The sequence below is a fragment of the Acipenser ruthenus genome, chromosome 2 (assembly GCF_902713425.1).
Source record: "Acipenser ruthenus chromosome 2, fAciRut3.2 maternal haplotype, whole genome shotgun sequence".
Classification (NCBI taxonomy): domain Eukaryota; kingdom Metazoa; phylum Chordata; class Actinopteri; order Acipenseriformes; family Acipenseridae; genus Acipenser; species Acipenser ruthenus.
In genome coordinates this window covers 73640108-73663597 of record NC_081190.1, presented here as the reverse complement: position 1 = coordinate 73663597, position 23490 = coordinate 73640108, and the positions used below count along the sequence as shown (strand labels likewise).

General features: G+C 38.5%; 1 protein-coding gene across 1 annotated transcript; it reads left to right on the top strand.

Moving 5' to 3' along the window:
• Window positions 1-442: 442 nt before the first annotated feature.
• LOC117408336 (excitatory amino acid transporter 3-like) lies at window positions 443-23333 on the top strand. The gene is made up of 12 exons (XM_034013249.3): window positions 443-661; window positions 5283-5423; window positions 7311-7403; window positions 7985-8099; window positions 9491-9533; window positions 10150-10245; window positions 11181-11365; window positions 11537-11644; window positions 12668-12790; window positions 17334-17528; window positions 18014-18148; window positions 19340-23333. Exons 1-12 carry the CDS (start codon window positions 571-573, stop codon window positions 19575-19577), a joined length of 1563 nt encoding a protein of 520 aa, XP_033869140.1. The 5' UTR covers window positions 443-570; the 3' UTR covers window positions 19578-23333.
• The last annotated feature ends 157 nt before the right edge of the window (window positions 23334-23490 follow it).

Here is a 23490-nt window from a genome sequence, read left to right as displayed (position 1 = left end):
ATAAACACTTAAAAACAGTCCTAAAAGAAGCATTCCTTAAAACATTCCTTAATTTTGTCAATAGGGTATACCGTAAGGCTGATACTTTCTTTTGATCATAAGTAGTCTCTCTTTTTCCAAATCAATAAATGAAGACCCTATAGTGAGGGTGTATTGAAGACACAATCATTTATGTGCGTCATAGAAATTTGAATAAAGATCCAAAAAGGTAAAACAGTGGTTCAAATCTGTTTCATTTATCTATAGATTTACTATATTTCTTTCTTAACCTTTGTTTAATGTGTATATAAAATATGATATCAGTTAAAGCTACCTTAGAGAGGCAGAGTCCACAGGAATGAAGTGGTGCTGACATGTGGTTAAATTTAGTGTGATTTAGGTACTAGGGCAGCAGTCTGTATTCCCACCCACACCCAGTACCACTTAGCTAGCTGCACAGGGGAGTGCACAGCAAAGACTGCCTCAACACTGGTGCTGTCAGCAAGCTCTTGAATCAGCTGTTGGGGGCTGCTTTCTCGGCTCCTGTTTTAAGAATTAATTTCTCTGTAGAGAACAAACAAAGAGCCAAGGATGGGGACAAAATCCAAGAAAGGGTGCAATTTTAAAAACTGTTTTAAGAAGAACTGGCTTCTTATCACAACGGTGGTTGCCGTGATTTTAGGTAAGCCTTTTGTTTTCAGCATGCAGTGCATTAAAGATGTGCAATTGTCACACATATGCTGGCTGGAGATGGTTCTGTTTTCTTGTATCCAGCATGGTTTATTTACTGCAGTGAGGCAAGGGCCTAGAGCCTGCTATTTATTTATTTATTAATTTTTTGTTTAACATCCAGCCCTCAGCATCTCCCTGCATTAACAGCCAGGAATCAATGCCTGAATGGGTTTGTAAGGGTCTATGTCCCTTGTTCAGCTGTTCTCCACTAAGCAAGGGGTCCTGAATCAGAAAGCAGAATTAAGCTAATCAGAGCTTCAGACTCAGCTGGTAATCTATTAATATCAATGATACATCCACCCTGATCCTATTAAACACTGCTGGAACTAAAATGTAGTAGCATCAGTAGTTGTACATTAGACACAAAGGCACAATTCTATCTATCTATCTATCTATCTATCTATCTATCTATCTATCTATCTATCTATCTATCTATCCATCCATCCATCCAGGGTTCTACATACCGAGGGGCAATGGGTGATGTGGCTCCCCCATAAGAAACAAGAGCCCCTTTAAAGACGTATTTTTAAAGGAAAGAATTATAATTAGTTTGAGGACATTACATCTTGTACTAATGGATTGTATATTATATAAGGGTATATTATTTAGCTTTATTTATATTTTAGACTCAGAAATATGGAATAGTCTATGAAAATTACATCTGTTGAATAATTTCTTATACTGTACACAAGTTTTTTTTTTAAACTGTTGTAGTACAAGAACACATTCATCATAATAATAATAATAATAATAATAATAATAATAATAATAATAATAATAATAATAATAATAATAATAATAAATAAATAAAAACACCTTGCAAATTTTATTGACCAGTTATGTAGTAATTTAGTCTGGCAATGTGAGTTTTAGATAAAATAAGAGTTGTTTTTGGGGGTTAAATAACTAGGTTGATTTGTATTTATGTTTTTGTTTTGGTTTAATTTTTACTTTAATTTAAACTATCACAAGAATGCTGATTCAATTCATTAAAATAAACAAAAAAAAATCCTGTATCAGATGTATATTTCTATAATATTCAAACATCACACAGCATTATCTTGTATTTTTGTTGTATTCAGTCTAATGCATAGATCTGCCTGCACAAACAGTAACCACTATAAAATCTGTGACAAATGCGACTTAAAATAAGCCAAATATATATATATATATATATATATATATATATATATATATATATATATATATATATATATATATATATTTTACTTTCAGAAGAGGATCACGGCATTACAGTACCAGCAATGGTAACACAATGTATTTGGACAAATATTCCCCACTGGTACATTAGCAAACTGGAGTCACTGAAATTGATTACCAGGTAACTACACACCAATAAACCTGACTTCTACTATATGTAAAATTTTGGAAAATATATGGCAACAGAATCCTGGGAGACAGTCAGCATGGGTTTAAGAAAGGGAGATCGTGTCTAACTAATCCGCTTGATTTTTTTGAGGATGCAGCATCGACAATGGATAACTGCAAAACATATGACCTGGTTTATTTTGATTTCCAGAAAGCTTTTGAAAAAGTCCTGCATAAAAGATTAATTCTCAAACTGAACGCAGTAGGGATTCAAGTTAATGCATGCACATGGATTAGGGAGTGGTTAACAGGTAGAAAACAGAAAGTACTGATTAGAGGAAAAACCTCAAAATGGAGCGAGGTAACCAGTGGAGTACTAGAGGGATCAGTATTAGGTCCTCTGCTATTCCTAATCTACATTAATGATTTAGATTCTGGTATAGTAAGCAAACTTGTTAAATTTGCAGACGACACAAAAATAGGAGGAGTGGCAAACACTGTTGCAGCAGCAAAGGTCATTCAAAATGATCTAGACAGCATCCAGAACTGGGCAGACACATGGCAAATGACATTTAATAGAGAAAAGTGTAAGGTACTGCACGCAGGCAATAAATATGTGCATTATAAATACCATATGGGAGCTACTGAAATTGAAGAAGGAATGTATGAAAAAGACCTAGGAGTTTATATTGACTCAGAAATGTCTTCATCTAGACAATGTTGGGAAGCTATAAAAAAGGCCAACAATATGCTCAGATATATAGTGAATTTAAATCAAGGGAAGTAATGTTAAAGCTTTACAATGCATTAATAAGACCTCATCTAGAATATTGTGTTCAGTTCTGGTCACCTCGCTACAAAAAGGATATTGTTCCTCTAGAAAGAGTGCAAAGAAGAGCGACCAGAATTATTCCGGGTTTAAAAGACATGTCATAAGCAGATGGCGGAGGAACATCCCCGGACCATAACCCATTGCCTCAAGGATGTTGCAATGGGTTGGCTGAACCCAAATGTGACCACTAAAGCCAGGCTGGTGGAGATCATCATGGTCGAGCAGTTTTTGGAATGCTTGGTACCAACCAAGGTACCAACATTATGTCACAGCTGGTCCACGGAACACGTAAACTTTTGGGGATTAAGACCATCAGGACCTCAGTTTACCACCCTTAGACCGATAGTCTTGTGGAGCGTTTTATTAAAACCATGAAAAACATGTTGTGTAGATTTATTGCAAGTGACGTGTGCTGCTGGGACCAGCTGATTCCTCCCCTTCTCTTTGCTATCAGAGAGGTGACCCAGGCTTCCACAGGGTTTTCTCCATTCGAGCTGCTGTATGGACAGAGATCCTGGGGTGTGCTCGAGCTGGTCAGAGAGATGTGGGAGGAGCAGCAAAATAATTTGACAAATACAGTCCGGTATGTGTTGGACCTGCGCAAACGACTTGCGTCTGTGGGAAAGTGGACAAATGACAATTAGCAGCAGGCTCAGCACAGACAGGAGACATAATATAATAGGGGGGCCCAGTTACGAATGTTTTAGCCGGGGGATAAAGTGCTTCTACTATTACCCAGCTCTGAGTCTAAACGCTTGGCGAAGTGGCAAGGGCCTTTTAAGGTTACGTGCCGAGTTGGGACGGTGGACTGTGAGATCTGCCAGCTGGAGCAGCGGAGAGAAAAGCACATTTATCATGTAAATCTCTTGAAGCCATGGTTGCAGCATGAGGCTTTGTTAGTGGCGCAAGCAGATGACATCACAGACCTGGGATTATTAACATGTGATTATTATAACCTTTACAGTAAAACAAATACAACATAAAATCTGGTTTAATTACTATATATATATATATATATATATATATATATATATATAAAATCATAATTAAACCATAGATATGCATGTGTGTATGTTTACGTATTACACGTAACTGAGTTATTATTTGTAATATATTGAAAAACTTATTTGAACCTAATTTGAATACATTTTAACTAATTATGTCTCATTCAGACACACCAATAATGCTGTCGGTTTTGTTGTTTTTTTTTTAAATGTAGTAATCGCCAATTATTTTATTATTTTCTCCCAATTTGGCATATCCAATAATTTTTTAGGCTCAGCTCACCGCTACCACCCCCGCGCAGACTCGGGAGCGGCGAAGATGATTACACGCTGTCCTCCGAAGCGTGTGCTGTCAGCCGACCGTTTTTTTTCACACTGCAGACTCACCGTGCAGCCACCTCAGAGTTACAGTGTCGGAGGACAACGCAGCGCTGGGCGGCTTACCGGCCAGACTACAGGGGTCGCTAGTGCGTGGTGAGCTGAGGACACCCTGGCCGACCTAAGCCCCCCGGGCGGTGCTCGACCAATTTTGCGCCGCTGCCTGGGATTTCCCATCTACGGTCGGCAATAGAATAGCCTGGACTCGAACCGGCGACCTCCAGGCTATAGGACGCATCCTGCACTCCACTCGGAGTGCCTTTACCAGATGCGCCACTCGGGAGCACCCTGTTTTGTTGTTTTGATGCATATTAATAACGTTTGTTAATATATTTTTATACTGGGGGCGAAATTTACCATAACATTGCCATTGGTGTGAAAGCTAGTGTCGCAGCGAAAATACAATTTTATCGCCGGACAAATTGCACCATGACCAGTGTGTGGAGAGTAACTGACTGTATGCAGTAACAATTGAAAGGGATGGGTTCCCTTACAAGCAATGAGTGTTACAAGAGCAATCTAAGCCTAAACCTGGTTTGGAATAAAGTTCTCAAATTTTGTAAGATGCATAAACCTTTTAGTTTATATTAAAAGTTAAAGCATATTTATTCCCAATTGTCCAAGCTAAGTGTTGTAGATCTGTATGTGTATTAAATTCAGTCTTAATTACATCATGTCTGCAAGCATAGATTCCCCTCCCAGTGTCATCATCCACCTGAACTTGAAGAGTGGCAGCACAAACACAATGTAGTAAATGTACATGGTCAGAAGTAGAGCTGCTAATAATACAGCAGGGGTTGGAACTGTCCCTGGTAACCACAGAAAATATTGCGACCAGTGCAATAATTTCACACAGTGCCAATAAATGTTTTTCATGTGCATGCATTCTGGTATAATATAGTATCACTCATACTGTAGATCACTCCATATAATAAAACATATATTACTTTGTAGACAAAATAAGATGTAGTAACAGGCTCGTAAGAGTTTCTGAAACCAAAGTTAATTCTCTTGCCTTTATTTTTAAGGTATTGGATTGGGAGTCCTAGTCCGTGAATATGCCAGACTCTCAACCCAGGACAAGTTCTACTTTGGATTTCCCGGAGAGATATTAATGCGAATGCTAAAATTAATCATCTTGCCTCTTATCATATCCAGCATGATTACAGGTAATTGAACATCTAACGAAGCATAAAACAAGATACTTTTTAAATAACACTGGTGGCAGGTGGAAGAGATCATTTTCTAATCGCTTTTTTTTCTATGATGCATATTTGTGTGCACTACAGCCTGTTGCTTGTTACGTCCCGCTGTGGCCTTGTGCCCCACTTGAAGCCACTGTTTTTGCTGCGGATGAGGAAGAAGAGTTAACATTCCAGCCGTGGATGAGATGCTGCAGCGCTCTAACCGCACGTTCACCACCTTTCAGGGTACAGCGTACAAGTTCTGTGTTTTGCCATTTGGCATCTCCCTAGCTCCACATGCCATCTCGAAGTGCATGGAAGCTATTCTCTATTGCGAAAGCCTGCTTAATTTTTACAGAAGCAAGGACAAAGGTCATGCTCTATACCAATTCTGCCTTCTTGCCGAAGACTATCTCTGCATTCCATGTCAACCAGTCTGTGGAACTGGAGGCTTTCCATCCACCTCCTTTCCAGTCTGACAGAGAATGACAGCGCCATATGATTTGCCCTGTTTGGGCCCTGGCATACTATGTTGACAGGACGCAAAAGTTGGAGGCAGTTCAAACTATATTTTGTCTGCTATGGGTCGGCTATCCCATGTTCAAGCCCTGTATAAGCAGCGGCTGTCCAAGTGGATAGCAGACATGGTCAAGACTGCCTGTGAGCTGGCCAACTTGCCCCCTCCAGAGAAGCTCACTGCCCATTCCACCAGGAGCATGGCAACTTCTTGAGCTTTTACTCCAGGGTGCATCTGTCAAAGACATATGCAATGCAGCGGTGTGGGCTACTCCCCATACCTTCACTAGTTTCTACAGGCTTAATGTCATGGATCCTCGAAACCCTGGTTTTGGAAATGGAGTGTTAAGGACAGCTTTGCAGTTGACCCTTACAACACAGGCATAGAGGTGAAAATGTCTCTCCAATTTTCTTTACCATAACTACCTGTTACTGTGATTCTGAATGATAACGCACTGGGCAGCCTTTGGGTTCGCCTTGTAGCATTCCAGTCTTCTGCAATCTATCCATTGCGACGGCTTTGGTACACTCACCCAATCGGTAATGGTTACATTTCTTACTTGAAAGGGATACCTGAAGTTATTATCATAACCCTGGTTCCCTGAAATAGAAATGTAACCATTGACCTTATCCTTTAGAGAACTGAAATTAGCAGAACCAATTAAAGTATGGGTGAACTAATGGATTGTGGGTAAAGCAAACATATCCAATATATCCTAAGAAAGGAATGTCAAAATTTTACCATTTGCCTAATTTTCCTGATGTTAGTGGCCAATTACCACAAAATCAATTTATTTTCTATAAGAAACTACATTTTGTTTTGCTAAGAATGTATAGCTTTGCCTTCCCTAACATCCAGACCTGCATTAAGTTCAATAGATGGTAATAGCAACCTCAACGGAACTCATCCATTTATGGAACCTTCCTATAACAATGACAAAGATTCTTTCCATTTTGGACAGTACATGATGGAATGCTAACAGCTCAGTTGCACAATTCTTAAATATACCAGTAGCTCTAACTTTCCAAAGTTATTCAAAGCATTTAATTAAATTTGTCATTTTCACTAACTGCAAATTCAGTTCATGTTCTTATTTAACTCTAATCCAAATGTTTGACATTCCCAGCATTTGTGTTAACTTTGTGTTAACCACATTAGTCTTGTATCACATAGTCTGTTTCACATCTAAGAAACAACCCAATTATAATCATGCTTTGGTATTGGTATTGTACCAGATATATTAATTTGTTAAGTAGATATACATTATGTACTGTATCAGTTAAATGCAATACAATGTTTGCATCTTGGTCTATTGCCTCTAGAGACAGCATAATTAATGATGCCTTTATCTGCAGGAGTGGCTGCATTAGATTCATCAGTTTCTGGCAAAATCGGGTTACGTGCAGTTGTCTATTACTTCTCAACAACAATCATCGCTGTTATCCTAGGTAAGCAACAGTTTTATCCTCCAAAGTATTTCTTACCACAACCTCCCAATACTCAAATGAGAAAATCCTCTGCACCCATTAATGCAAACAACACTATGAACTGAAAGAAACAAATCAATTACTCTCTGAAAATATCCATTACAAGAACATAATGATAATGAACAAATTAAGGTTTGAATGTGTTTCAGAAAGGAGCAAGTTACTTGCAATACACATCCACATAATTAAATCATCATTGATATGCTTTCTTTGACTTTAAAAACTACTTCTGTGACATCTGTATTGATTGTTCACTGTTGATATATATATATATATATATATATATATATATATATATATATATATATATATATATATTTACCAGGGTTACTTAAAGGTTAATACTATGAAGCATATGTGTTTATATTATGTGGGTGTGTGGGTGTGTATTGCAAGTAATTATACATCATAACTTTGGATCATTTATCTTGAACAATGACCCCAATTATATTCAAGAAATGGGAACATAGCGATTGTTGATGCACCAATGTTAATTACATTTTATTAAGTTTTACATGTAACTTTGTTTGATTTCATTTTAGGAATTGTGTTAGTGATGACCATCAAACCTGGCATGTCTCAAAATGCAGATGACATTGACAGAACTGGCTCTACTCCAGAGGTCACCACAGTGGATGCCTTGTTGGACCTAATTAGGTACAAACTGTTTATTATAAGTAGGTATTGAGCTTTGAGTGATTATTTCTAAGGAGTGCTTAAAACACTGTAATAAATAACTCACCTTTTAGAAGTAAGTACCGTATTACCACCGCCCTTAATAAGCGCCGCATTCAGATATCAGATTTGTAAAATAGATGCCGCCCTCGAATGAACACTGTTATCAATAATGAAACATGTACATTTTTTTCCCTACCTAGCTGAAATAAATGCAGCACTTAATAAAGAAACACATACAAAACACAGTATGGCAAAACATTACAAATAGAAACAAAATAAACTTGAATACAATTTATTTAAAAGAATACAATTACACACTGGATCATGCCAGTATTTTACTGTGAAGTTTATCGAACCCAAACAAAAAAAAGAATATACACAGCACTGTGTACTGACACTGGTATGTGTCCTCACTTAGTTAAACACTGATCTGGTCTGCGAGCTCAACAGCTTTCAGTTTAAAAGCTAAGTTGTAGGACTTCTTCACCATCCTGATTAAGTTGTATGCACAGAAATAAACTTCAATATATGCCTCCCTCAAATACTGTAAAAAACGTAATAAAAAATGGCGCCTTTCGAAAACCATAGTACTTCTAATTACCGCCATCCTTGAATAATCACTGCAGCTGTTATTAGCAATTTAAAATAAAAAGAAATAAGCTGACTCAAACATTTAAAGAGGCCGAATTAGTAACCCCAGACCTGCCGTACAGCGCCTCATCCTGGGCGCCACACAGCAGAAACAACAAGCATTGGACAAGCGTGGTTCCCTATTCTTTCCTATCAGACTGCTTGACAAGAGTGGATGCAGCCCATGCCTCGCCCTGATGTTTTTCACAGCCCACTCCTCTGTTCTAAAACTGACCACACCCAAATGGCTCCATCATAGTCCTTTACTAACTCCTGCTTCTTTTGACTGATGTCACAGCCCAGCCACCTATGGAGCTTTTCCCTAAACCTGAATTAGGGGGGCCAGCGTAAACAATCCCCTTTAAAATTAGCCATGGTTTTTCTATGGGGGCTTACCCCCGAGGATTTCTACAATAACTTTCTTTCTATTCTGAGTATTACAAATACATTACTGTTTTTATTTCAGTTCTATTAGGAACCACAGACCTAGTGTTTTGTCACAGGTCTTTCTGATTTGCTGTAACTCAGCTTAGCAAAACACCAGTGTTTGCACCTGGCTCGAATTATAAGGTTGCATGATGTTTCAATAAAAAGTCTTGAGTCATCACAAAGAAAATACAATAAAACAAAATAGAGGTTGTAAATGAGTATTCCTTGAATGTAATAAATATCTAAACATTTTAAATGTACAGTACATAGAAATAGTTGCTAAAGTAAATATTGCATTCCTTTTTTTTAAGAAACATGTTTCCAGAAAATCTCGTTCAGGCTTGTTTTCAACAGGTAAAGTATTAATTATTTTTTTGTGCATGTATGGTATGGGTTAGTTGAAAAAAAAAAAAAAGTGGCACAATTCATCTCATTGCAAATGCTGCATAAATTGACTTAATTTTGAATACCAATAATATAGGGCACATTTGAGCAATGTTAATGTAACAAAATGAGCAACACCAAAGTCAATGTACAGTATGGGCACAGAGAAAAACAAATAATTGTCTTGAACATAAACCCATAGACCTTGCATGTAGAAAGTTCTTGTGATTGGGTTTTATATGAAAAAAAAGTTAGGTATGGATCATTCAAATATTATTACTATTAATTTTTTAGCAAACACCCTTATCCAGGGCGACTTACAATTGTTACAAGATATCACATTATTTTTCATACAATTACCCTTTTACACAGTTGGGTTTTTACTGGAGCAATCTAGGTAAAGTACCTTACTCAAGGGTACAGCAACAGTGTCCCCCACCTGGGACTGAACCCACGACCCTCCGGTCAAGAGTCCAGAGCCCTAACCACTACTCCACACAATAAGTACAAATACAGTACTGTGGTTCTCAAGGCCTCTGTTTATCAAGATGTTCGACACACTGTTTTGTACTGCTTGCAATTACAGTACAAAACAAAGCGTGAAGAATTAAAACCTGAACTGGCAGTGAACTTTACTACCGTGTCACCGGTGACGGTTGTCATGACAACTGCTTTACAAGAGGTAATATTATTTATTGTTTGACTTTTTTTATTCAATTTGAAGCTCTCGATAATTATTAAACACCAAATGGCATCTGGATTAGCTTTATAATTAATAGTGATACACATCTTTAAAGCAGTGCTTGGCTAACCAAGGGTTTACAATCCAATGTCTTACCTCTTATTAGCGAGAACAACCTGATCAATCGTCCCTTCAACTGTTCTTACCTCTTAATAACGAGAACAACTCTGGTACACCAATCGAGACCAATAGAGTGAATCAGACAGGAAATAATACCCAGTGGAGCTTGAAAAATATGCAGTAAGAAAATAGATAAAGTAATGAACAAAATGATATGCAGCACAAAGTTATAGATAAAAAGGAATTTGAAGCCTTGTTTATCACTCATTTAAAGTGAATATAAAATATTATACACATACATTTATAACCGTAGTCTAGCTGCACCTTATTTAATTCACTAATACATGTTTCTTTAATCACTTTTCTTGTTACAGTATTACTTAGTTTTAGGCTAGTCCTAAATAGACGTTTCTTAAACATGTTTGGGTCCATTCAATTGATCTAAACAGTGGTGATCTTAACTAACTAACTAACTAACTAAACAGTGGTGATCTTAACTAACTAACTAACTAAACAGTGGTGATCTTTAACTAACTAAATAGGACCCATTCCTTTTACTGATGAAAATGTACTGAAGAGACTCACACTGTTTTGTCATCATGATCTTGGTTCTCAAGTCTGAATTATCTTACTGGTGGTATTTAGATCTGGCCCTCTTTAGAAAAATGTATTAGACCCTGCTGCGTACCATGGCATCTCTCAAATATTACAATACATGCTTTAATTAAACAAACAAACAAAAAAATAATAATAGTAATCTTTAAATTATCATTTACTGTTACACATCTTTATGTTGTTCAATTTTAACTTTGCAGAATATAACCAAGAACTATAAAATAGTGGGCCTGTATTCAGATGGAATTAACGTGCTGGGACTCATCGTTTTCTGTCTCGTCTTTGGGATTGTTATCGGTCAGATGGGAGAGAAAGGGCGCGTTCTGGTGGACTTTTTTGATGCAATAAACGAGGCCACCATGAAAATAGTACAGATCATCATGTGGTAAGTGGAATCACACAGATTGGGAACTCTACAACAAACAAAGCTTTTAATAAATATCATGTTTTATTTATCTTTTTTTCTTGCATACTACTATGTTAAACTACCTCTGCAATTTGATGAAGTTACCACCCATCTTTCTTAACTCCTCTAACTTTTAATATGTGTTCATAGTTACATGCCGATTGGAATATTCTCCCTAATTGCTGCCAAGATAATTGAAGTTGAAGACTGGGATATCTTCCGGAAGCTAGGGCTGTACATGGTGACTGTGTTGACCGGGTATGTCATTTACCGTATTACTGTTTTTTTTGTTTTGTTTTGTTTTTTTAATTGCATATATTCAAATACTGATCAGGGCACAGTTTGTTGAGATTGAGAGAGTGTACTGGTATTTTTGAATTAATATAAGTATGAAAAACGTAAAACATAAACTACCCAAGGCATTTTCAGTACACATTAAGAGCAGTACACCCAATGAATCACTAATCTGAACAGGGTCTGCTCCCAACTGGATCAGATTAGTCTACTGTAATGCAGACTCTGAGAGTAGCTGGAATTGGCTGAAGATACAATTAAAACTCCCACCCCTACATTTAATTCTGATCTGCAGCAGGCCGTCTGTGACACAGATCCAAAGAAAAAATGATCTGTATGGTATGATTTTGGGAAGAGGTGGAAATGGATTCTAAATTAATAATATGTTCTTTGCTGTCTTTAGCAAAAAGCTAAGATAATGTGTGCTGTTAAGTAGTGACTGTGGATTTGTCAAACTGGCAAAACAAGCTGACCCACAGCAGACCACCAGTAATCTCTCTCTTAATTATCACTAGTAATTCCTCTCTTAATTAACCTTACAATAGCGATGGTAATAGTAACTGTCATGCAGCTTTCATTCAGCCTCATTTCACTGCTGTTATCATAGTTTGGGATTGCATTCACACTGGCTCTTCTCTATGCTCCACATTATGTGGGCTTATATTGGACAGTCGTACTGTCAGTCTATGGTTGATTTTATTGGCGGGTTAAATGTATTATGGACCTCAAACACATAAGAAAAATCTTGTGATTGGGCCTTGCAGATAAATAACTTCATTTAATTTGTGATGTTCTTTGAAAATTATGCTTATAATAATAATTTAAAAAATCATCAGCACAAATCTAAGAAAGGATTAGGCCATTTTTCGTCCACTTAAAATGAAGCGCCAGCAGTAAATAAGTCAATACTGTACTAATTGTATTTTTGCTGTAGTTGTTATCAAAATAATTTGTTCAATACTGTTACATGAACTTTTTTCCCATCAGGCTCGCAATTCATGCCACTGTTTGCCTTCCACTGTTATATTTCATAATTGTGAGGAAAAATCCATTAACGTTTGCCATGGGGATGGCTCAGGCACTACTGACAGCTCTCATGATCTCCTCCAGGTAAGTTGGAACAAATTTGTAGCTTTAGAGGATTCCATGGGCACGGTTCTTGATGGCAATCTTTGGGAATTGTTGTGTACCTTGTGCTGTATTTTGATGCCCACGTTTTTATCATTTGAGGATAATTTCAAATATAAGGTCCATGTTAACTAGAAAACAGGCTGAGAAATATGCTTGTACTACTTCTTAATTTGATTGACCATTGCTTTGTTTGCTTGCGTTCCAATGTGTCGTTTTCACTGCTGGCCAGCCACGGCCGTAAAAGAGGTATTTCCACTGCTGGCCACAACAGCCTTGGTCAGCCGCGGACATTTTTTCTGGCCTGCTTTGCTTTATCGTACCCGATGTGGCCAGACTGAATTACGTGATCACGTAACATTTAACCCTTTACAATGGCTGCCGTCGAACAAACTTGTGGTGGCATGTAGGAAAATGAGGAGACAAAATGTTTGTTGTCCGTATTGGGCTGACTCGGAAATACAAAAACAATTAAAGGGTGCTGTGTGGAAATATTCGAGTCAATGAAAAAATAGCAAAAGTCCTTTCAGATAACGGATTCACATGAACACCACAACAGTGCCTGGACAAAATAATAAAAAAAAACACTGCGGGCTGACTACAGAAAAATTAAAGACAGCAACAATCAGAGTGGGAACAGCCAATTTTTTTTTGTTTTATGAACAAATGGATAGTGTTTTGAAATGATGGGACAGCACTCTGCAGGTATATAAGTTTTACTATTCTCTCTGAAAGCAGGAAACTGTGTCTCCTAACAGTAAACATAAACGGTAAACATTTAGAGCACTACAGTGATTCTAGAGTAAAATGCGTCTTGGGGGTTGTTACAGGTTTACGGGAGAGATCATGATTCTTTTTTTGCCCAGGCTAAACGCAACAACGACAAAACCTAGTTGTTTGTTTTGCTGCTGTCTGCCCCCTTTTGGAATATTTTATTTGCACTGAACCAATGTTAAGTATGTTTGTTTCTGGCACAGATAAAACACAAATGTTACCTGCTTGGAAATCCTGCATGTTTAAAGATGCGTTCCTTGCTAGTGGTGCTAGGTTTATGTATTGTTTTTAACATGGGAGCTATCAGGTTCACATTCAATCCGTCTTCTTTTTGGTTCAGAAAATCGGGTCTTGATAATGCTGTCTAAAATAGTGAATAGCACAAAAATAAAAAATAACGACAAAACTTTTTTCAGCTCCATGGCTTGGGCAGTATTTTATCTGAACTTCTACTACTACGGGTTTCTTTAAAAAGCAGCATAATACATTCCCACAACCCCCCCAGTGACCTGATGATGCAGGACAAGAACTTCAGAATTTGGCCACGTTAGGAAAAAACACTGAAATGCGTGTCTGTTGGTCTGGGCTGGCCATGGCCAGTAAGCACCAGTGGAAACCAGTGTTAAAAAGGCTTGAGCTGGTTCAGAATGCTGCTGCCAAATGGCTTACTCAGCACTCCAGATAAGGTTTTGGGTCTGGGAGTAACTTACCCTTTTAACACTGAGAGAGTAAAACGTAATTTTAGGGGATAAAATGCAACATTACCTTGAAGTCATGAGTAATCTTGATAAATTCTGTACAATCTTTAATGGTATTGGGGTATGCATTAAAAAAAGAGCCTTCCATTTTAACTGCATTGTTACTTTGAACTACTGTACAACCATGCGTGTGTTCTACAAGGTTCTTTATCAACTCAGTGCATTTTTTTCGAGGTATCACACTGACTCTGCAAATTAATGACGTTACTTATATTTTAGCATTTATTACACTCAATGAACATGTTAACATTTCAATATGAAGCCATGCAGATAAATAAGGAAATGCATTAAAAAGTTATAAAATAGTTTGTTTGATATTAAAGGCACCGTTTTTTTTTTTTATCATTTGCCTCTGACGATGGTTCCAATTGGATTTGTAGCTGAACTGGGATGTTTACGCTTCAACCTGTGCAGCTTTGAATTGTTCTTATTCTTACTGTTATTGGCTGCAAAGACAACAGGGCTAGCCAGGGATTGGATAATGTTTGTTGGGTTGTTTTTTCTTGTGTACAGTTTCCTTGTCACTGAAGACAGTGTATTCTGGGAGATGTAGTTGTTAGTGGAAGTTTTAGGGGAGGCGGGAGGAGAGGCAGACAAACTATGCAGCAAAATTGCTATGCATATTTTCACATGTTCAATTTAAATTTAGTGCGTATTTCGGATTATCTGGACCGCTGGGCTTACTCACACTTTCATATCTCAACATCACTTCAGTGCTTAAATCTTTGCACTGGCTTCCTGTGAGTTTTAGAAAATGCTTTTTTTTATAATTATTATTTTTTTATTAGAGTTCCCAAATGTTTGAATTATAGTGGCAGTTTATTTAGTGGCATATAGAACAGTAGTAGAGGTTTCTGTTTCAAAGTCCAAATATGTCCTCCCCTCTCCCACACCCCCCAAAAAAACTAAATACATTCCTACAAATTAATTTCAGTTTAAACTTTTAACTGAAAACAAATATTTTTTAGCAAATGTTTTAGTATGAATATAATGTGTTGAGGCATGTGTTCAATAACATGACAAAAGTAGAGAAGCTGGAAGCTTTAATCAGTTCATACATCAGGAAATGGTTGGGAGTTCCACACTGCCTCAGCAGAGTGGGACTTTATGGTAAAGGAATACTGCAGCTACCCGTCTCCGCTCTAACCGAGGAGTTTAAGTGTGCCAAGGTCAGACTGGAAATGACATTAGTAGAGTCACGCGACAAATGCGTAAGGGAGGCAGCACCTGTATTGAAAACTGGAAGAAAGTGGGCGGCAAAGAAAGCTGTGGAGGATGCAAAGGCTGCCCTTCAAATTGGTGATATCATGGGGCAAGTTCAGCATGGAAGAGGGGGTCTTGGTCTCAGTTCAGCTCCTCCTACATGGCACAAGGCAGCCCCAGCTCAACAGAGGAAGCTGATAGTCAACGAGGTGCAAAAGCAGGAGGAGAGGATGAGGTGTATAAAGGCCATTTCCATGGCCAAGCAGGGAGAATGGATGAGATGGGAGAGTGTGGAACAATGCAAGATCAGCTGGTGAGACCTATGGATAATTGATCAGAGCAGGATCGGTTTTCTCATCAGGTCAACATATGATGTTCTCCCATCACCACAGAACCTAAACCTCTGGGTAGGAGAGGATCCCTCATGTCCTTTGTGTTCATCATCTGCAACACTAAGGCACATTTTGACAGGATGTAAGGTGGCTCTTAGCCAAGGACGGTTTACTTGACCAGGTGCTGCGATGTTTGGCCTTAGCATTGGAAGACAAGCGTAACATGACCAATGAGTTGCCACCTGTTCCATCAAAACATTACACACAAAAGACAACATTCCTCCGCCCAGGAGAGCAACCACCAAGAAAAGGTGTTAAAACCAATCCTTGCCCTCGCTAGCAGATGTTGGTCAACGCCTTACTTTTCCACCTGAGATTGCCACCACTAACCTTTGACCAGATATTGTCATGTGGTCTGGATCAGCACGCCTTCCACTGAAGCGGAACAGCGAGGATGGAGAGTCCGGGTTTACCCAGTGGAGGTGGGTTGTCGAGGATTTGTGGCACACTCTACAACCCGGTTTCTCAGAGACGTCAGATTCAGTGGCCAAGAGTTGCGTCGCACAGTGAAGAACTTATCTGAAGCAGCAGAGAGGAGCAGCAACTGGCTGTGGTTGAGACGGAAAGATTCTGGTTGGGGATCTCAAGCACAATAGAAAGAAAGAAACGCTGATGTATAGGTAAGTAAGCTGGGCTGAGTTGAGTGGGGGACGGAGGGGGGTGATGCTGGGACGCCAGAATCACCGTCGAGCCCTCTTGAGGTGTCGTGGGCTAGTTGACGAAACACTAAGGATGGAAGGTGCCCACTTCAAGACCCCAGAGATGTACCCTACTTAGCTCAATCCAGACGGTTGTCATGCTGATGCGCTGGGGAGACCGCACTGTGGTTGATACCCGGAGCCAGCATCGCAGCCGTTGTGTGTGCTGATGCGCTAGGGAGGCAATAAGCTGATCCCTGGAGCCAGCATTACACTTCAGCCAACAACACCAGACAGAAGGATATCTCATATGGAAGGAAGCGCAAATGGATGGAGACACATATGGATCACATTAGTTTACTGTAAAGCTACATCTTAGTCAGTGCGTATCTTGGCGAGAGCCGAGTTCAAATCAGCATGAAGTTTTAACATCTACTCTCGTGTAATGGAAATCATTATATATATATAGCACTGTCTCATTGGATAGGTTAAGACTGGGGATTAAAAGAATATGAATGACCTGAATTTTACCCTGCTCTGGCATTCTGAGACAAAGCTTATGACATTGTTGAAAGTACTAGGCCAGTGTTTTACCTCAGGATCTATGTTTGAGTAACATAAATTAATGTTATTGAGACAGGTTTCCTCCTCTGTAGTCCCATTTGAAAAATGGTAAATGCCAAATCATGACAGTGTTTCTTAGAATAGTTTCTTATTGTATACTTTATGAAATACTTTAATTTGAACCTGTATTCCACAGTTCAGCAACTTTGCCCGTGACTTTCCGATGTGCGGAAGAAAACAACCAGGTAGACAAGAGGATCACACGCTTTGTGCTACCGGTGGGGGCCACAATCAACATGGATGGAACTGCGCTCTATGAAGCAGTGGCTGCCATATTCATTGCACAACTTAATAATTATGCACTGGATATTGGCCAGATTGTAACTATCAGGTAAGGGAACACAACATTAGCTGACTCAAGTGGAATATAGTCAGACCACAAGATCCCTGCATTAGAATTTGGCCAGAGATCATTTGAGCACCAGCATTTCTGCAAGAGGAAGCTTGATATATGACCCATGATTTATGACTCCTGATGTGTGAATACAAAAATACCAAACCAATCGGACTGTTCAAAAATATATTGCTGCAATATGGACTACACGGGATACAGTGAAGGTAAAATAGTATATTTCTTGTAAAAACTGAAGCAATGTGCACCACAGCACTGCAATTCCCCTTTATACCATGCAGGATTGTTGTTGTATTCTGGACATTTTATTATTATTAATCAATAGCCAACAAATTGAACAAAACACCTTTAGAAAACATGGGATGGGGGGGGGGGGGTGGCCTCCAAAATGCAGCCACCCTCCTGTAAACTATTTACTATTTATTGAGTTTATTTTGTTACCATTGTGCTTGTTTTGGTTACAGTATAACAGCAACAGCAGCTAGCATTGGAGCAGCAGGAGTCCCCCAGGCTGGCATGGTTACCATGGTGATTGTCTTGTCAGCAGTAGGATTACCAGCTAATGATGTCACACTAATCATGGCAGTGGATTGGCTGCTGTAAGTCTATGTTTTTTTTTTTTTTTCTTACATAACATCTTTCAAGACCAGATCCTCTCAAAGCGATGAACACATTTTAGCACAGCAAATATGAGTAAAACCTAGTAGTCTGAAATGAATAAGAGACACCAGCAGCATATAATTATGTATATATGATACTGTAGTAACATATTGCTGTTTCAAGCACACTAGTTAAACTGAATGTTGTTTTTAGAGAACTATGGGTATAAGGTGGCCAAAACAATTGGTGTTGTCACAGACATTTCATTAATACTTCCAACATAGAAGTTATGCAAATGTCTTCAATATTTATATTCAGGACTGTCTTAAGAGAATACTGTAAAACAAAAGCACTGTTTAATGTATATATCACACACTTAAAGACAGGGTTCTGATGAATAGTGCGTTATACGTCCCCACGTGTTGCTACAACTGTTTAAATAATGTACCTGTAATTTTTCTTTTCATTGTTAACATCCTGACATCTTTTTACACTTACAACTTTAAAGTCTGTTTCAACGATCTTTTCAAAATATTTGAGATCTGTCCTCTAAATCACTGCAGGAAAAGCGATAAAAAAGTGCACTGGCTTTTCTGTTCCATACCACATCATGGATTGTTATTGCTGTCTCACCAGTTTGACAATGTGGGCAATAATCCTTGCACTATCAGTTTACTAGAGTGGCCATTTTGAAAAGAGCTTTGAAACAGACTTTAAAGTTATAAGTGTAAAATGTTGTCAGGATGTTAACAATGAAAAGGAAAAAATTACAGGTCCGATATTTAAAGTTGTAGCAACAAGTGGGGACATGTAAGGCTATATTTATTGGAAACCTGCCACTTACTCTTTAAGGCAATGTACTGTACCAAGAAATGTCTTTTCAAAGAGATATATTTTTAAACAAGATTTAAAAACAGGAACAGACACTGCTTGTCTGACCAAAGGTGGTAATTCCAAAGGCTAGGGGTGAGGTAAAATGTTCTTTTATCCCTAGTACGCATTTTAAAACTAGGAAGTTGCAGAAAAATGGCATCCTGTGAGCGTAGTGTATGGCCAAGGATGTATGGAGACAAGTCCCAGTTAAGTTAGTTCAACCCAGTTACAAGCAGTTGCAGGGACACTTAAGAATTGAAGTGGCTCTGTCAGGATTTTGTTGTCTTCTGATATCAGCAAGGTTCATATCCTTTCAGGGATCGGTTTCGGACCATGATAAACGTGCTGGGTGACGCATATGGAGCAGGTATCGTGCAAAAACTCTCCAAGAAGGAGCTGGAAAGGATGGACCTCTCATCTGATTTGGATGTTGTCAACCCGTTTGCTCTGGACACAATGGATGAGGAGGAACACGAGAAAAAGTCATATATAAATGGGGGCTTTATGGTGGATAAAACTGACTCTATTTCATACACAGAGTCATCTCAGTTATAGTGAAAATTGAGTCAAAGTGATGTAGGGTTAAAAAAAGAAACTGCAGTAATCGACTTTAATTTCAGTGCCACCATGTGGGAGGATTATAAATACGAATGACTGTAAATCAGCCCCAGGGTCCTTTAAGCTGTATTATTTAATGTGCATTTGTGCCAAAAAAGGTAGTGGATTTCAGGTGACACCAATTCTGTAAATACAGTTTCAAAATTTCTAACTGTTGAAAGTGCCACGAAAAATTTTCATAAACCCTGATTCGGATAGGAGCCCAATTAGCAAGTAGATATGAAAAGTTTCTTTCACAATCCGATGATCCGTACAACTAATGAATACAATTTATACTGTTGAAGTTTTCACCGCCTATGATGTATGCTCTCCTCTGATATATCCCTTTGTGCATAGTATAGTGTGCCAAAAATATGGATCATTTCAAAATAGAAAGGTCACCAATTTTTGGTGTGCCTTATACTCAAACTACACACTCAAATCTGACCGGAAGCCTGCATTTCTTCTCTTCTATAAAACAGATTAGGAATGTTATAATGAGAAAGAGATAGTATTAGTCATTTTCATAATTTTCTCTCCTTCCCCCTCTCTCCCCGTTTGTTTGATTGGACATAACAAATGCAACAAAATTATGCTGTTTATGGTGATGATGTTTAAAATGTGATGCTATCCAAATAAAAATAAATACCTAGAAGTATTAAATACAGAAGCATAGAACCCAAAGATCATCAACAGAAGAGGGACCTATGATAATATTGCTAGTTCTTTTTTTCAGATCAATTATTTATTAGTTTATGAAAACAGAATATACAGAATGCCATATTCGTACAACAGAAACTGTGTAATATATCTACCCCTAACTCCTCAAGACAGCCTGTCACCCGCCCCTCCCAGTAATTAAACAGTAATTATATAACTGAGTACATGTACTTGAATGTACTTATTTTGATTTTTTTTAAACCAGGGGCCAATTAAAGCATGGGCGTATAAGAGCCTAAATCAGTCTGTACCATGTTGTATAGAGTTAATAACAGGGATACCTCTGTAGCAGTTTCCTTGCATGTCTCTAGTGTGGATGACTTCATCATGTTCATCCTGGCGGTGGAGAGCTCAAACAGAATGATGTCTTTAAAATTAAATAGCCATTGCCACCAGGATAACTAGTGAGGAGGGAGCTGAACTATATATTTTTTTTGCCACCGTTATTCCAGCCACCTGGATCTTATGCTGGAGCTCAGGTAAATTAAGTTTAGAGTCATCATTTAAGCAATAAAAGTAAGGGTTCCAGATCCATGACAGACCTTAAGGTGGATTAATTGGTGATTAGGGTTTTTGGCAGCTCCAAATATATGATCCCAAACTGCTTCCCAATCAATTTGTCTGTCAGTTATTGCCAGGTCTCTTTCCCATAAAGTGGTTAGGGTTAGTGGTTTATAGGAGGCTTTGAGTAAGTGTAAATAGATCTCAGAGACCATTCCCTTAGAACAGACCCTTGTGGTGACCCAGTTTATCATAGGACATAGCTGCAGTTCTGACCCCCAGGACAGAGCGAAGTCTGAGGTAGAAAAAAAAAATGAACTAGGTAAATCAAAACATGAACATCATTCTTGGAATCTGAAGAGAACATATCTATTAAATATATCATTAAGAATGTTACTATCTTTTTTAGACCAGAAGGTCTGGGCACCGGAAAGAAGAGTTGTAATGTAGTTAATTTAATCTGTGGTTGTTTATCGCCCCACATAAATTTCCGAATGAAAGAATCAAGCTTTACCCAGTAACCCGAAGGGAGAGGCAGCAGTATCACAGAGCTCACAAAGTTAACGTGGTGGAGGACATTCATTTTAACAGTAGAGATCCGGGCATGTAAAGAGGATGGCATTAGTGTCCACCTGTGCATGTCTTCACAAACTCCCTGTAAGGTTTTTCGCAGTTGTTTGAAGGGTGGGGTAAATATCGATACCAAGATAAGTATGCTTTTTTAACAGGGATAATGGACGGTAAGGGGACTGTACCAGTGGCAGCATTGAGGGGCATCAGGGCAGATTTAGACCAATGAATTTTATAACCTGACCAAGCACTGAATTTGCTGAAAGCTGACAGGTTTGTGGGGGAGAGTGTTGTGCTCCTTGTTTGCAGAGGCAACAGAACCTGCTTCTTTTGCACCCCGGAGAATGGTTTGGTGATCATTGTAGCGTCGACGTCTGTTTTAAGCGACTGCACTGCATCCTTGGTCTCCTGGACCATACCGTTTAATTTCTCTACAGCTTGGCTCACAATGTTGGTAATTAGTCTTGAGGGAGTTTTGCTGTTTAGCCAGTGCTTCAGAAACGGTGTCCGTCACAGGCCTCAGGAAGTTTCTGAGAAGGTTTAAGACGCTTTCCATCAGGAGATGAACAAGGCATCTTTAGTGAAAAGTGGATATCAAAAAAAAAAAGGGGAAAATGGAGTTAGGGATTTGAAGCTCCAGTGAACAGAGACCATTAGCGCCAGTGGGTCACGTGATCTCCTAATACTGCTAGTTCTAATGGCATGCAAATGTTTTTTCTTTTTTTGCAGTACTCCTCCTTTAAGTGACTGAGGTCCTTAGCCGATTATGATGTCACTATTATCTAAAGCAGGTGATATCAACCATACCATTATTGTCAATAAAGTAGCGTGAAAACTCAATATGGTATGGTTGATGTTATGAATGTCACTTGTTTATAATGTGTCATGGAATACAGACACGTAAGTTGTGGTTGGCTTTGCTAAAATCTCCTCAGCAGCCTATAATTATGTATAAATGATACTGCAGTAACTTTTTGCTGTTTCATCTTGCAGTCTTACAACCACACTAGTTATACTGAATGTTGTTTTTTAGAGAACTAAGTGTATAATTGGCCAAAACAGTTGGTGTTGTCACAGACATTTCATTAACACTTCCAGCAGTTATTTTTTTATACTGTGAAGAAGCAATATTTTGGAAGATGTTGTGCATGTGAAATATTGTGCTAAAGCTAAACTAATGCTACACCTTTCATCAATGAAGAGTTATGTAAAAGTGTTCAACATTTATATTCAGGACTGTCTCGAGTAAATATAACAGAAAGCACTGTTTCATGTCTATTTTTCATAATATTTGATGTCAAATTCAAATCCAGGCTATGTCATTGCCGACCGTGACCAGGAGTTCTCAGGAGGCGGCACACAATTGGCTGAGCGCCGCCTGTGTAGGGAGGGCTTAGGTCAGCAGGGCAATCTGCAGTTAACCACGCACCAGCGACTCCTGTGGCTGATAGGGCATCTGCGGGTCTGCTGTGGAGCATTTGGATCTGTGTTGTTCACTGGCACTATAGGTCTGATGGCTTCGCTGTGGATCTGCAGTGCGAAAAAAGACGGCTTGGCAGGGACACGTTTCGGGGGATGCGTGTGTCAACTGCAGTTTCCTGTGTCGCAGCAGTGAACTGGGATTAATAACACAATTGGCGATTCCAAATTGGGGAGAAAAATTGGGTAAAATCATTGGCCATGACTAAATTAAAAAAATATATATACTGTATATATATATACATATATATTTTTTGGAGGGGAGAGGTTTTGGGATCTGTAAAAAAGAATGCCAGATTAATCTAAAACATTTTAGATCTGGTTTTGCTCTGAATATTTTTAAATAAACCACACAAATACTACAAAATAATAATTATAAATTTGTATATTTGGTTTGTAAAAGAATAACTGACTGAATTATTGAGCCCTGTAATAAACCATTGAAAATACCACAAACTTTGTTCTGTCGTCTTCATTTAGACACACCTCTATCCAGTGGTTCACAAGCAGTTGTTCATATATAAAAATGAAAGTTTTGCCTTTTACTTTACCAGTTATCTCTACATATCTATTAAAGGAACATCTCTTTTCCATTTTCTAA

What these genes read in the sequence shown, in the direction of transcription:
- LOC117408336 (XM_034013249.3), top strand. Translation starts at nt 571, where the DNA reads ATGGGGACAAAATCCAAGAAAGGGTGCAATTTTAAAAACTGTTTTAAG. An exon ending in TTCAGGCTTGTTTTCAACAG is followed by an intron (nt 9,534 to 10,149) that starts GTAAAGTATTAA and finishes TTGCAATTACAG; the next exon opens with TACAAAACAAAGCGTGAAGA. An exon ending in ATAGTACAGATCATCATGTG is followed by an intron (nt 11,366 to 11,536) that starts GTAAGTGGAATC and finishes ATGTGTTCATAG; the next exon opens with TTACATGCCGATTGGAATAT.